Here is a 14,872-nt window from a genome sequence, read left to right as displayed (position 1 = left end):
ACAATTGTTGGTGGAATATTACGGTTGGTGGAATATTACACAGATGCCCAGGTTTGAGATTTGACTACTGGTACACAGGTGGAGGAATTAACAAAGGCTCAGCCCTAAGAGGCCCTTGATGGTGAAGCAATTTAAAAAACCACAGGTTTAAAATCAGACAAAGGGCATGGACCAGTTAATGAAGGCCTGGATTTGAGCAGAAATTAAAGTGGAGTTGATGGTGGAATGATTAATTGAATTCTAGATAGTGATGTCAAACCAGAGGCACAGTGATGATGAACAAGTTAACAGAAGCCCATTTGACCAATAACATTATTTATTATTCTTTCTTATTTGCTCAGTATTTATTTTCTTTTGGGTTTGTGAGTCAAGTGTTACCAAGATGAATTTAAAGCAGAATGTCAACTCCGTCATCTCAAAAAATTCACAAGGATGAACACCCCACAAAATCATGCAAAACAATATTCATGATCAATCATCCTGAAACTAGACTCATTAAAGAACATGGACAGTGTGAAGAAAAGAAGAAAGTTAGAGAAAACTTATGTTTCCTCAAATTATCTTGCCATCTATAGACCTTGGTTGAATCTGAGCATCTATTTGGTGCTAAAAAGAGTTGACATACTTATTTGAACTTTTATCATTGGGAAGGCCCCTTTAAACACTGGCCCTTGACTGGTGTCCAGGTACCATTTGTTGTATCTTTCAGCTGTATTAAGATATAGTCATGAATATAACCACATGCTGAGTTTTGTGTCTTAGGAAATCACTGAGCCTGCAGCTGGATTAGGGATGTTGGCATACATAAATGATCTTGACCACATGACCAGTCCAGATCACTGATATCCCTATCTCATCACCATTACCTAACATCTATCTGATGGAGGAAGTACCAGTCAGAAATGCTTTCAGCTGAAAGTAACCACACTGTTAAATAATAGACTGGACAAACACGAAATTCAATTCTTCCTTCAAAGAGCTCAACAATCATGTTGGATTTTATGACTCTGGAGTGACCTTTAGGTCCCAAGATGTTAGCTACAGTTTAAACTGATGCATTTGTTGCAGAATATGGAGCTGGCAGGGAGTAGCTGCAAGAGTTCCTGACAATTCTGGCAACTTTGAAATTTCTTGGTGATTCTAACCACTGACAAGGGATTTTGGAATTTATCTCCTCAACAATATCCAAGAAATCTCTCCTTATTTGGTGACTCCCCTCCAATAGGAAACACTAGTATTTGGGCTCTGAGCTGTTCCAGGGCTGAAATTAGGGCCCTGGGTAGACATGGGAGGAGATATGGGTGGGCTCAGAGCTTTCCAACTGCCTCTACCTCACAGCATGAGCTCTTGCTCAGTTTCAGTGTCCACAGTTGCCCCCACTCCAAGAACTCAATAATTCTGCTCCCTTCTTGTGAGAAACAGCTCAGTGCACAGATAAATGTGGGGGCCTACCCACGCAGAAGCTGCCATTTTGGGGAGTTTTGCAGCCTAATATGATAAAAAAAAAAAACCTGAGGTAGAATCCAACATTCCCTACCCAATTCCTGCACTGCTGCTAGAACACACACCTCCTCATTCAGTCAAGAAAAGAGATGATCCTCACCATGGCCCAAGAAGCCCTCCAGAACTGGCCTGTCCAGTCTCATCTATCACATTCAGTCCAGCCACACTGTGTCACACACCCCACTCTCAGTACCTTTGTACTAACTTTTCTCTCTAATGAGCATGTTCTACTCCCACACTCTGACTCCTCTCTTTTCACACAGATCTTTAAAATAGTCACCCTGCCAGGAAATGTCTTCCCTGATGACATCACCAAAAAAAGCTCTCCCACCCCATTCCTGCAACTCTTTTTCCTTTGCTCCCTCTGTTTTTCTTCATACCATCCTTTAGCTATTCTATTATACACAGATGCTCCTTGATTTAGGACAGGGTTATAGTCAAATAAATCCATCTTAACTTGAAACTATCTTAAGTTGAAAATGCATTAATACACCTAACATACTCAACACTCTAGGTTAGCCTCACCTACCTTAAATGTGCTCAGAACACTGACATTAGTCTACGGGTGGGCAAACTTAGCTAATACAAAGTCTATTTTATAAGAAAGTGTTAACTAGCTCATGTAAATTATTGAACACCATATTGAAAGTGGAAAAACATGACAGGGGTATTCTTCTGCACCACTGGAAAGTCAAAAAGTTATAAAGTTGAAAAATTGTAAATCAAATTATAGAGACTGTACTTTTGTCTACTGTGTGCTTGCCTCCACTGTGATGCAAGCCCACAAGGGCAGGGATTTCTGTTAGTTGAGGCCATAGTTGCACGATGTCCACTCTTAGGACAGTTCCTCACACACAGTTGGGGCCCCCAATACCATCTGTTGAATGCATGACTACATAAAACATTGCAGCATAGCAAATACTCAGTGCTTGTTGAATGGATGAACACATTACTTCACGAATAAGTGGTCCCCACTCCACTGGAGGTTCCAGAGCTCCCTTAGTGCCTACATGTGGGAGACCTGGGAGTTGCCCCTCAACAAAACCACAGAACTTTATTTACAACACAAGACTGGGAGTGAGTTGGGGAGGGGACAGTAGGCAGTGGAAGACTGGCAGGACCCTACTTTTGCTCTCGTCTCCAGACGATGACCATGCCACTGGCGTCACTGGAGGCCAGCAGACTCTCGTCGCAGTTGAAGCTGACGTCAAGCACAGGCGCGCTGTGGCCCTGTAGCTTGTTGACAGCAGCCTTGGCTGCCCGCTCCACATCAAAGAAGTGCACGCACATGTCTTCACTGCCTGTCACTGTCCGGGTGAGAGGGAGAGGCTATCAGGAGGCTACTGGGGTGCCCCAAATGTGAAGTCTTTGGGGTTATCTGTGGTGTGAGGGCCTCACATGGCTTCAGGTGTTCAGGAGGGAACCAACCCTAAATAGAAGTTCATCTGCCTCCTTTAGTTCTGTGGGTAGTATGTGAAGTTTCAGGGCTATGTGGAGTCTGTGTCTCAGCTGTGAAGTTCCTAAGCTGTTTGGGGCTCTGTACTTAAAGCATTTAGAGCTGTGAGTTCTGGCATGAGGCTGTTAGGGCAGAAGAGATCACAAGGCCCAGGAAGTCATAGCATCAGTGCATTGTGATGTTTGAGTCCTTGGTATCTGTCCCTGCCCAGCTACCCACCCACTGCTTATCTGGTACTTACCCACACAGGCCCCCTGGCGAAAGGACATGAGGGGACAGAAGATGCTTCGCACAGGGTGTGAGCTCTGTTCAATAGGGAAACTTCTCTTCAGCTGCAGGGTCCCTTCGTTGTCCACCACCCTGAAGAGAAAGAAGGTGAGAGCATAGTCTCAGGCCCCGGAGATAACCAGTGGTGGGGCCAATCTGTATTCTGAAACCTGTACTTGAGTTATTTCAAAGGTTAGTGAAATTCCGATTTTTTTTTTTTTTGAGCAGAATCATCATTGCCTTATTATGTTGTTCAGGCTGACTCTGCACTCATGCATTCAAGTGATCCTCCTGCTTCAGCCCTTGGAATGCTGGCATTACAAGTATGTATTGTCATGGCTGTGACTTTTCCAAACAATTCTGGTCATTTCATTGTGCAGCCCAGGTTGATAACTGCATTTGGTTAACATGACAGAGATGAATGAGAAGAGTGAATTCTGTCCCAAAATTAAAAGAAAAAATAACAATGGCTGGGGGTATATCTCAGTGGTACAGTGTGTATTTAACATGCACACGGCCCTGGGTTCAATTCCCAGCACTAAATAAATAAATAAAAATAAAGAAAGGGGGCCCACAAGATGGCTAAGAGAGTAAAGGTACTTGTTGCCAGGCCTGACAGCTTGAGTTTGATTCTTGGAACCTGCATGGTAGAAAGAGAGAAGAGATTCCCACAAATTGTTTTCTGATCTCCACACATGTACACACATACATACACACATACAAATAAATAATGTAAAAACATTAAAAATAAACCGGGCATGGTGGCGCACGCCTTTAATCCCAGCACTTGGGAGGCAGAGGCAGGCAGATCTCTGTGAGTTCCAGGCCAGCCTGGTCTACATAGTGAGTTCCAGGACAGCTGGGGCTACAGGGAGACCCTGTCTCAAAAAGACAAAAAAAAAAAAACCTGTTAAAAATAAAGAAAGGGAAATAAGTTGGGCATGGTGGCACACACCTTTAATCCCAGCACTCAGGAGGCAGAGGCAGGTGGATCTCTGTGAGCTCTAGGCTAGCCTGGTTACATAGTGAGTTCCAGGCCATCCTGTGCTATAGGGAAACCCTGTCTCAAAAAGACAAAAAAAAAAAAAAAAGGAAATAAGCTGTAATGAGGTGCTGGTTATTTTTTTTTCTTTAATTGTGGTGTTGGGGGTAGAGCCTCACACATGCTAGGCAAGTGCTCTAACACCGAGCTATGTTCTCAGCCTTTGACTTATTTTGTGTCAGTTTGCTTAACTGCAAAATGGAGATAGTAACAGTGCCTACATCACAAACTGGTGTGAGGGTTCAATGTGGCAATACACATAAAGTGCTTTGAGCAGGGCCTAGCCACAGCAATCTCCATGCAGGTGCCCATTACTTTACTATTTATGGTGCTACTGACATCATAATGTGCACTGTGCACTAATGTGCACATATATCATCATACTGTGTATTATTTTTTTTGTGTGTGTGGTGCTGGGGATAGAACCCAGGACTGGGGCTGGAGAGATGGCTCAGCATTCAAGAGCACTGACTGCTCTTGCAGAGGACCCGGGTTCGATTCCCAGCACCCACAAGAGTTAACAAAGAAAGGTCTAAGAAAATAACACTGGGGCTGGAGAGATGGCTCAGCAGTTAAGAGCACTGACTGCTCACGCAGAGGACCCGGGTTCAATTCCCAGCACCCACATGGTGGCTATGAACCATCTTTAACTCCAGTTCAAGGGGAATCTGAAGCCCTCTTCTGACCTCCGTGGCATTGCACAACACGGGTGCACTCACATACATGCAGGCAACATAAAATAAAAGTAAATAAAATATTAAAAAAAAAACCAGGACTTTGTGCTACCAGACAAGAACTCTACCACTAAGCTACATCCTTAGCCCTATCTTCATATTATGAGGCCAGACCGCTGTCCTTGGTAGATAATCTGATGGAGACAGGTTCCACTCTAATGGAGGCACGCCCTCCCTGCCCAGGTGGCCCTGATAAGGAGCAAGACCTACCTGTAGAGCAGCAGCTTGTTGAGGCAGGCATTGATGAGCAGTGAGGGGTCCCGTGCCTCACGGCTAACCCAGGACCGGGCAGAGATGCTGGTCACGGGGCTGCCCTCGTGCACTACAAGCCGCTTGGCTTTGGTCAGTTTGCCTGTAGCAGTGGAAGTAAAGGTGAGGGTAAGGTTGAGTCCTGGGAGAACAAGGAGGGCACCCAGACACAGTTCTGTGGCCTGCCTACCTGTGGCCATATCGAAGAGAAAGGAAAAGACACTGCCGCGATCATCACCTGCCCAGAGCAGCCGGCCAGGGGCATCAAAGGACAGAGCAAGGACGCGGCCTGTCAGCTTGCTAGAGCCACCCTTCACTTTCTTGCCTGTGGAGATGTTCATGACATGCACATTGTGCTTGGCATTCCCCACCTGTGGGTGGAACACACATATCATCATTCTGTTTCAGTCAGTCCCTCTTGGAGTTTAATACACTGGGACTGTGGCAGGTATACTGGAAGGTGACCCAGGCATAATTCCTGCTCCATAGCTAGCCCCTCTGGCATTATGTCCACAGTAGATCATTTTCTCATAAGGCTAAAGCAGTCTCAGAGCCAAAATGCTGCCCCTCAGGTAGTCTGAAAACCACTAGACTCTCCTGGGCCTGTAATAACCTTGAACCATGGACCTCCTGGGCTGCTACCACTGAAATGAGAAAGAGCCCCAAGCACCCTCACTCATGGCCTATTGTTCCCTTGTACTTCAACCCCTACTTCCAGGCATGCCAGACTTTCCATGGCCTTCTTCTGCCCTCTGACCAGTCTGTCCTAGAGTCAGTAGGACTGCCACTTGATAGACTAGAGGATCTTTCAGTCTCATCATCCTGCTCTCTAGCAGCAGCCCCTGTATGTAGAAAACTGATGGACCCAAAAGGATCCCGAGGTCACAACCCACACTAACCTACCTCACCCCACTGGATTCTACCACAGGAACACCATCCCAGACCATGAACTGTGCTTTCTGTTCTCTGCTCTGTTTCCCTATGAGTCTGACCACAGTAGGACTGCTGTGATGGGACTCAGGGGTCTTAAACCTCATACTCTAATGCCCAATGACAGCCCTCCAGATGCAGCATGCCCGCCCATGGTGAGCAGGTATCCTGGAGCCTGACCACAGTGAGGTTGTTGTTGACAGGCTGGAAGGTGCAGCACAGCAGTTCAGCGCCATCAGGGTCAGGGATCTCCCGGATGCAGCGGCCGTCTTCAGATGCCCAGATGCGCATGGTAGCATCAAGGGATGTGGACACCAGGATGTCATTGGAGAGGGACCAGGCGAAATCAGAGACACCACGGGTGTGGCCCCGCAGCACATGAAGCACAGTGGGTGGAGCAGGCACCAGCTGGCACAGGGAGATGCTGCCATCCAGTGAGCAGCAGGCCAGGCGGTGCCGGTCATCATTGGCGAAGCGCACCCTTGGGACTGCAAATGTCACGGAGTCACTTGTGGGAGTCAACACACTCGCTGAGCACAAGGAATGGTGGCCTCAACAAAGAGCTTTCCTTGGCTGACAAAGGCGGTTGAAACCTCAGAAGTCCCTTTGCCAAAATGCTCTAAATCCTAGCAGGTACTTTAAGGATTGCATACATTGTCTGCAATACAGAAAAAGCTCCTACTGTTTTAGTGAGCACTTTACAATAATTAAATCTTGGGAGTTTGCAAAACTATTGACACACTCTGCCCTCTGAAAGGGAGTTATCATCAGCAAAGGCTTTGAATTCTTCCAAGTGACTCATGAACACAAACAACCTGCAGCAAAGGGCTCTCTTGAGTTTCTGAGACTTTTCAGTATATAAAGTACAGAGGCTTTGCAGACCACTTTGCAGAGGGCTTTTGAGTTTGCTAAAGGCTTTATGAATGGCAATTCCTCCTTCTGAGGTGTGGTGCCAGAGGCCTTGCATCCTGGAAAAGGATGCTTTGGGTAGTTGTTTAAATGAATATTTGGTCACAGGTCCCACCACCCATTCGCTCACCTGCCTCATCCACGTGCTGGTCAAAAACATGGTACATGCCTGCAAAGGCATAGTTCTCACTCAGCGATGTGTCCCCAGCCATGGCCCGACTTGCCTCTGCCACCGATGTGGGCACCACACTGCCAGGAGCCCTGGGCCCCAACAGGAAGTGGGGGATGATAGGAGGTAGGTGTGGGTGTTCAGACCATCATGTTCCAGGGTCCCTCTCCTCCTCATGAACCTCCACCCCCTGGCTGCCTCTGGTATATACCTGTCCTCATAGACTGCACGGTTCATCTGTGCCTGCAGCTGGTAGGAGCCTCGGCTGACAGAACGGTGGTGACCCCGGGCCCCCAGGGCTCGAGGATCATCCTCAAAGTCCTGCAAACAAGAGAAAGTCAGGGTTTCTTGAGAAACTGAGGCAGAAAGATCATGAGTTCAAGATCTTCCTTGGCTACATAGTGGATTTGAAGCTAGCCTGGACTCCACGGTGAGACTCTGTCTCCAAAAGAAAAGAAATTAGCCCCTGAGAACACTGAAGTCTGGAGCCTTCCAAATAAAAGCAGACCTGATCCCTTCTCACCATGTGTGGCACCTGACACCACCATCACTGTTCACTTGCACTGCTTCAGTGGTTTCTTCACTAGTGCCCTTGCACTGCTCAACACATCCTCAGTTCGTATACATCGTCCTCACAAAGAATGCTCTTTCCCCAGAAAATCATGCAAAGCACTCTCACTTCATCCAGGTGTCATTTGTTACCTCCTCAGAGGAGTCTTTCTTGTGAAACACAGCTTTCTTCTTTAGCCCACAGTAGTGTCTTTTTCATTCTTCTTTTTTGTGCTGGGAATAGAACCCCTGGCCTCATGAATACTAGGCAAGCACTCTACCACTGAACTACAACCTTATACCAAATACTGGTCCCTTTTTTCTTCCAAGTCCCTTCTTATGTTACTATCTTAGCACTCCTGACTATGCCATGGTCATTATCAACTCAATCTGGTTTGCTGTATTTATCTAATTCTCTGTGTGCATATCGTGTTTATTGCATTTGTTGATTTAGCTGCTATATCATCTTTTAGTCCTCTACAGATCCTACAAGCTGGAAGAGTGCTTTGTACATCACAGGTATTTGACAAAAGGCTTTGGTGATTATGGAAGCAGGGGAGATGCACGGTAGGTGGTGCAGCCAGGAGCTCACCTCCATTCGATCAAGGGTAGTGCGGCTGCTGCGGACAATGCTGTTGCTGTAGGCACGAGCACTGCCCGGCTCAGAGAGTGGCCCGTAGCGCTGGCCCAATAGCTGGCCCCGTAGCCTCAGGTACTGTCGACGCAGTGCTGGGGGGTGCCCTGCCTTGGCATTCTCCCGCAGCAACTGGCTGCGCCGGCGGATATACTGGGTCCGAAACTGTGGAAACGTTGGTGTGCGGTAGGCGTTGTACCTGTGGGGTCCAAGAGGCAGGGCAGACAGCAGACACAGGACAGAGCGAATAAATCAGCTCGAGGCATAGGGCAGAATAATGAGGTTTGTAGTAGTGACTGGAGTGGTAAGAGTGATCAATAGTGGTAAAGGGGGGGGGTTTCCTCCTGGTACCACAATTGGGTGATTCTGGAGTAATAGTGTGCATGGTGATTAGGTCAGTGTGGGACAACAGAAGTCAGTCTGCAGCTTTGTTGGGATCCATATGGGGTGACTTAGTCTGACAAAAGTAAGCATGGTGACAGATGTCAAATTGGCATTGCACGGCAATGAAGGTTAGGGTCCAGTAATGGTGGGGACTAGTGTCAGTGGCGATCGGGTAATAGCGAGGTAGAGATATCATGAAAAGTTGGGGGCGAGGGCAGGCAATGAAGGGCTAGGTAGTAAGTCACCAGTCTGAACTCCACTACCCGCTCCCAAAGACAGTACTATGCGCATGCCCATAGCTAACTGCATTTTCCCAGCATGCTCTTTAGACCCCTATCTGCCCAGGCCACCTCAAAGCGGGCGTGCTCCTACACCATACTACTACCTACGCATGCTCACCTCCTGCATGCTCACGCAGCCGCACCAGCACCAGCCAAGTTCTCCGCCCAGCCTCACTCATCGCCATAGCTCATGCACCACCGTAAGTTCTGCTCCCTTGAACTCCAACCCCACACCTCACCTCGCGTCCACTGCTAAGACTTGCTGCCACACGGCGGCCATTCCCCAGCTTCCTTCTACAGTGCGTCTGCCCGCGGGAGCCTGCAGGGCAAGGGCTTGGAATGTCAGTCTTCCCAGCAAAGGAAATCTAGTTCCGCCCCTTCCACCAGGTGACAGTTGTCATAGACACGGAGTCCCTCCACGCAGGTGATGTCGCGACCACTGAGTGGTCATTAGCATGCTCATCACCCCAGCCTTGTCTTTCCTAGGTAGTTCACCCTGGTGACTCACAGTAGCAATTCAGACCAGACCCCGCCCTCCCCAGTAGCCATAGTAAACACCCCCACCCCCACCCCCGCCTAGGGAGCCTTGCTTGACATTCCATACCCATCAAGACCTCCCCCACCCTCCACCTTCCTTTTTCTGGCCTTAGAGCATAGCCCAGGATCCAGGACCACCTCCGGGGCTGCCTCCGGCTCTTGAGGCCCCCGGGGCGGCCCTGAGCCCAGTGTCGTCACCCGTTCCTTCGGTCTCTCTTCTCCCTTTCTCAAGCTCCAGGCAAGATGGCTGCCTGCTACCAGAAAGAGCTGTGGAGCTCAGAGCAAATCGATAGGAACTTTTCCAGGGCGTGGGAGCCTCGCAGGCGCACTAAAGGACAGTAGTTTCCAACATAAGGACGGAAGCTCCACCCCTCCACTCATTTCCCCACGGCACTTTTTGTATGCACAAGAATAATGTACTGGGGTCACTGGAACAGGAGTGAATCTGCCACTCACTTACTAGAAGTTAGAAATATGCCTTCCTTATGAAAGTGGCTTAGGCTGTTGCTTTGTAGCACAAATTTGGCCAGAAGTGTTCTTAGACAGTGATGAGTCTCTGGACAGTTCTGCGATGAAAAGGATCCGGTGTGTGTCGCACCTACCTCTAGGAAGCTTGAGACTTGTTTTAAAAAAAAAAAAAAAAAAAAAAAAAAAAGGAAAAGCAAGCTATCCTAAAGAAGCTCAACTTAAACTGGAAACTGCATCCTAAATTACTCATTTCCATGTTATCAGGATAAACAGAATTTACAATGTTGAAATTCAAGATGTAAACCCAGCATGGTGGTAATCTTATACGAGAAGGTAGGAGGATCATGTGTTCAAATCCAGCCTTGCCTACAGACGGATTCAATTCCAGGCCAGTGAGATCTTACCTCAAAAAGCAATCAACCAATCAAAGAGACTCAAGGTATGACATCAACTGGCAATTTTGAAAACCTATTTTCACAATAAATACTAGTAAATAAAAAATGTTTTAAGGTCACCTGAAATGAGGAATAAAAATAGAACACAGGGCCAGGCACGGTGGCACACGCCTTTAGTCCCAGCACTCAGGAGGCAGAGGCAGGCAGATTGTGAGTTCAAGGACAGCCTGGTCTACAAAGCTAGTTCCAGGCCAGCTGTGGTACAGGGATGGGGCTACAGGGAGACCCTGTCTCAAAAAGACAATAATAATAATAATAAAATATTTTTAAATGTGGTGATGTTTTTCTTTCTACATTTTTACTACATTTACTTATTTGGGGGTGTGGTGCCCATGCCATGGCACACATGTGGAGTTCAGAGTATGACTTACAGGAGTCAGTCTTCTCCTTCCACAATGTGGGTTTCAGGGATCAAGGCAGTAAAGGCCTTTACCCACTGAGCCATCATGTTGTCCTCATATTTTTTTAAATTAACGTACAACATATTAGGTTTATTATGACATTTTCATCAGGCTGATCTTGAACGCAGAAAGATCCACCTGCCTCTCTTGTGAGAGCTGAGATCAAAGGCTTGTGCCATCATGCCCAGCTCAAATATAGGGTTTTGAAAAAAATATCCACCACCTCCTCCCCACCCTGCCCGGTCTTCTCCATTCCTGTTTTCCCTTGTACTCGTCCATCCTCAGTAGCCTCTTTTCCCACTTTCCTGTCAGGTGTTACGCCACTTCCCTCTGTGATCCTTTTTTAGTTTCTTTTGGGGGGATCTTTTTGAGACAGGGTCTCCCTGTAACCTCAGTTGACCTGGAACTCGCTATGTAGACCAGGCTGGCCTTGATCTCAGAGCTCCACCTGCCTCTGCCTCCCAAAGCCTGAGTGCTGGGATCAAAGGCGTGTGCTGCCACGCCCAGCTCCTTTTTAAGTTTCTTGATCTATACACATACACTCACTGTTAATTGTAAAACTTAACAAGATCCACCTGCCGGAGATATTTCAGATGCAGAAGTCATATGAATCAGAATGACCACAGCCAACTCTTGCATTTATTATTCTGCAATTTTTGATTTTTAGGGGCTGGAGAGATGACTCAGAGCTTAAAAGCACTTGCTCTTTCAGAGGACAGGAGTTCAGTTCCCAGTACCCACACTGGGTGGCTCACAACCACCTATAAATCTTTTAAAATATCTTTTCAATTTTTAAATAATTTACATGCTCTCAGGAAATTATATACTAGTTTGGAACACACTTTCAGTTTTTTGGGAGCTTAGAGAGAAAGGGGCAGATTTTGGGTGGGGGAAAGGAGAGTCGTGGGAGTATCAAGTCATGAGAAGCAGCTCCTTGGATGTTATGAGTGGCTTTGGTTACAAAGAAGCTCAAGCTGATGGGGGCCTCAGGTCACATCGACTCTAACAGGATCCAGGGCAATTTTATTGTCAGGGATAAATGAAGGTCCCGGCCAAAGAAAAATAATTATTTATTATTATTATTATTATTATTATTATTATTATTATTATTGTCTTTTTGAGACAGGGTCTCCCTGTAGCCCGAGCTGTCCTGGAACTCACTATGTAGACCAAGCTGGCCTTGAACTCACAGAGATCTGCCTGCCTCTGCCTCCCAAGTTCTGGGATTAAAGGCGTGCACCACCACGCCCGGCTAGAAAAAATAGATTTAACAGGAAAGACAACTAGACCAGAGCTTCTTAAAAAAAATATATTTGTTTTTTTTTTTTAAAGCATGCTTCACTTATTATTTATTTATTTTTGGTCTTTTTGAGACAGGGTCTCCCCGTAGCCCCAGCTGACCTGGAACTCGCCTGACCAGGCTGGCCGCGAACTCACAGAGCTCCACCTGCCTCTGCCTCCCAAGTGCTGGGATTAAAGGTGTGCGCTACCACACCTGGCCAAAAACTTTTTTTTTTAATCTTTTTGAGACAGGGTCTCCTTGTAGCCCAAGCTGTCCTGGAACTATGTAGACCAGGCTAGCTTTGAACTCACAAAGATCAGCCTGCCTCTGCCTCCCAAATGCTGGGATTAAAGACGTGCGCCACCACACCTGGCTAGCATGCTTCACTTTTTAGCTCAGCATGGTGGCTCATGCCTTTAATCCCAGCACTTGGGAGGCAGAGGCAGGCAGATCTCTGTGAGTCCGAGGCCCGTTTGCTTTCCATAGCCAGCTGCAGGCCAGCTGGGCCTATAGGGAGACTAAAAAAGACTAAATAAATAAATAAATAAATAAATAAATAAATAAATAAAATAAAGCATGCCTCTGCCTCCAATTATTTTATTTTTACTTTTGGTCTTTTTGAGACAGGGTCTCCCTGTAGCCCCAGCTGACCTGGAACTATGTAGACCAGGCTGGCCTTGAACTCACAGAGATCTGCCTGCCTCTGCCTCCCGAGTGCTGGGATTAAAGGTGTGTGCCACCACACTGGGCCCTATTTTATTATTTTTATTTTATGTGTATGAGTGTATTGCCTGCATGTATGTGAGTGCGTGCACCGTGTTGTGCAATGCCGCGGAGGTCAAAAGAGGGCTTCGGATTCCCCTGGAACCGGAGTTAAGAAAGGTTGTAGTGGCCGTGTGGGTGCTGGGAATTGAACCCGGGTCCTCTGCAAGAGCAGTCAGTGCTCTTAACTGCTGAGCCATCTCTCCAGCCCCTTATTTTTTAAACTTTTTAAAAATTTTTATGTGTATGTGTGTATTGCCTGCATGTAGGTAAGTGCACCTGTGTCATGCAAAGCCCTTGGAGGACAGAAGAGGCTGTAGGATCCCCTGGAACTGGAGATATCGACAGTTGTTAGCTGCCATGTGGGTGCTGGGATTTGAACCCAGATCTTCTGCAAGAACAGTGTTCTTTTTTTGTTTGTTTTTTGAGACAGGGTCTCCCTGTAGCCCCAGCTGTCCTGGAAATCACTATGTAGACCAGGCTGGCCTTGAACTCACAGAGATCTGCCTGCCTCTGCCTCCCCAGTGCTAGGATTAAAGACGTGCGCCACCACACCCAGCAAGAACAGTGTTCTTAACCACTGACCCATCTCTCCAGCCCCCAATTATTTTTATTTATTTTTGTCTTTTCGAGACAGGGTCTCCTTGTAGCCCCAGCTGTCCTGGAACTATGTAGACCAGGCTGGCCTTGAACTCACAGAAATCCACCTACCTCTGCCTCCCAAGTGCTGGGATTAAAAGCGTGCACCACCACACCTGCCCTATTTTTATTTTTTATGTGTATGAGTGTATGACCTACATGCATGTGAGTGTACCCATGCTGTGCAATGCCTATGGAGGTCAGAAGAGGACCTGGAACTGGAGTTATGGGTGGTTGTTAGCCACCATGTTGGTGCTGGGACTTGAACCTGGGTCCTCTGCAAGAGTAGCCAGTGCTCTTAACAGCTGAGACATCGCTCCAGCCCCCTAGGGTAGAGCTTTTTGAAGATGATGCTTATGACAATAGTAGTTCTACTAGTTAAGTGGCCACATCTCTTTCCAGATTCATCCTTTTTTGATACATTTCCTGCCTTATTTGTCCTGCAGAGTTTAGAAATGCCAAGAAAAGCACTGGGCTAGCTTGGTTTGTTTTTCATGACTACCACAGGCTGAAACCTGCCAATTTCAGGGGACAAAGGCAGCTCAGGGTGTTGTGAAGTGTGCTGAGAACCAAGGCCAGGTACTGAAACAAGAGGAGCTGGGAAGCTGAGGTGCAACTGGAGTGGAGATACTGAATTCACATTCATCACTTTTTTCATCCCCCCTCCTTTTTTTTTTTTCTATATGGGGCAAGTGAGGATTGGAACATGAAGTCAGAAGTGAAATTTCACCATTTCCTGATGGGAAGATATTTACCTCTGAAATCAAAGTTCTCAAAACCTCCAACCTTCATGGTGACAACTCTCCATGGCCTGCCTGAGTCAGAAACAACATTCTTCCAGTTGAGAAAAGCCTCCAGAGATCACTCAAATGGTCTCCCTGCAGAAACAGCAAGCCAGCTTTTTGGAAAGTATATCTTCATCCTCTCTTAGGTGCCAGGCACCAGAGATACAGCAATAACTCAGCAAAAATATATTCTGCTCTCATTAAGCTGACATTCTAATTGTCAAGAAAATAATTGCGGAAATTACTACAAATAAAATAGATTGGTTAGTATTGCCAAGTTAGGGGCAGAACTGTCATGAGGAGCCAAAGCTGGGGATACAGTTCAGTGGTAGAGTGTTTGCCTAACATGTGAGGCTCTATGTTGACTAGGGAGTAGGGGAAGGGTAGGATAGGGGGTGGATCTGCAAGAATAACCAGTGAACAAGTGCTCTTAACC

General features: G+C 46.9%; 1 protein-coding gene and 1 long non-coding RNA gene across 5 annotated transcripts; one reads left to right on the top strand and one right to left on the bottom strand.

The window, feature by feature from the left end:
* Positions 1 to 298: 298 nt before the first annotated feature.
* Positions 299 to 9,942, bottom strand: Wdr13 (WD repeat domain 13). Of its 4 annotated transcripts, none has more exons than XM_008842542.3 (10): positions 9,783 to 9,942; positions 9,347 to 9,426; positions 8,401 to 8,641; positions 7,471 to 7,580; positions 7,221 to 7,351; positions 6,362 to 6,669; positions 5,442 to 5,622; positions 5,213 to 5,354; positions 3,201 to 3,319; positions 299 to 2,810 (listed from the first exon to the last, which is right to left on the bottom strand). In XM_008842542.3, the coding sequence occupies exons 2-10, from the start codon at positions 9,385 to 9,387 to the stop codon at positions 2,626 to 2,628; spliced, it is 1,458 nt and encodes a 485-aa protein (XP_008840764.1). In that variant the 5' UTR covers positions 9,388 to 9,426; positions 9,783 to 9,942; the 3' UTR covers positions 299 to 2,625. The 4 variants fall into 4 exon arrangements, with proteins under 4 accessions (XP_008840764.1, XP_008840763.1, XP_008840762.1 ...); XM_008842541.3 differs by having other exon boundaries at positions 9,742 to 9,921; XM_008842540.3 differs by having other exon boundaries at positions 9,753 to 9,921.
* On the top strand, positions 8,648 to 14,528 carry LOC115071947. The gene is made up of 3 exons (XR_003851002.1): positions 8,648 to 9,307; positions 10,377 to 10,551; positions 14,345 to 14,528. It is a non-coding gene; the product is annotated as an uncharacterized LOC115071947 (long non-coding RNA).
* The last annotated feature ends 344 nt before the right edge of the window (positions 14,529 to 14,872 follow it).

The sequence above is a fragment of the Nannospalax galili genome, unplaced genomic scaffold (genome assembly GCF_000622305.1).
Source record: "Nannospalax galili isolate Female #2095 unplaced genomic scaffold, S.galili_v1.0 scaffold741, whole genome shotgun sequence".
NCBI lineage: Eukaryota > Metazoa > Chordata > Mammalia > Rodentia > Spalacidae > Nannospalax > Nannospalax galili.
Note: the sequence above shows the minus strand (reverse complement) of the source record. Positions and strands in the feature narration are given on the sequence as shown.

Coding starts and splice junctions, on each gene's coding strand:
- Wdr13 (XM_008842542.3), bottom strand. CDS start 9,387: ATGGCCGCCGTGTGGCAGCAAGTCTTAGCAGTGGACGCGAG. Junction 8,642..9,346: donor GTCTTAGCAGTGGACGCGAG/GTGAGGTGTGGG, acceptor TGGACCCCACAG/GTACAACGCCTACCGCACAC. Junction 6,670..7,220: donor CCAGCACGTGGATGAGGCAG/GTGAGCGAATGG, acceptor TGACATTTGCAG/TCCCAAGGGTGCGCTTCGCC.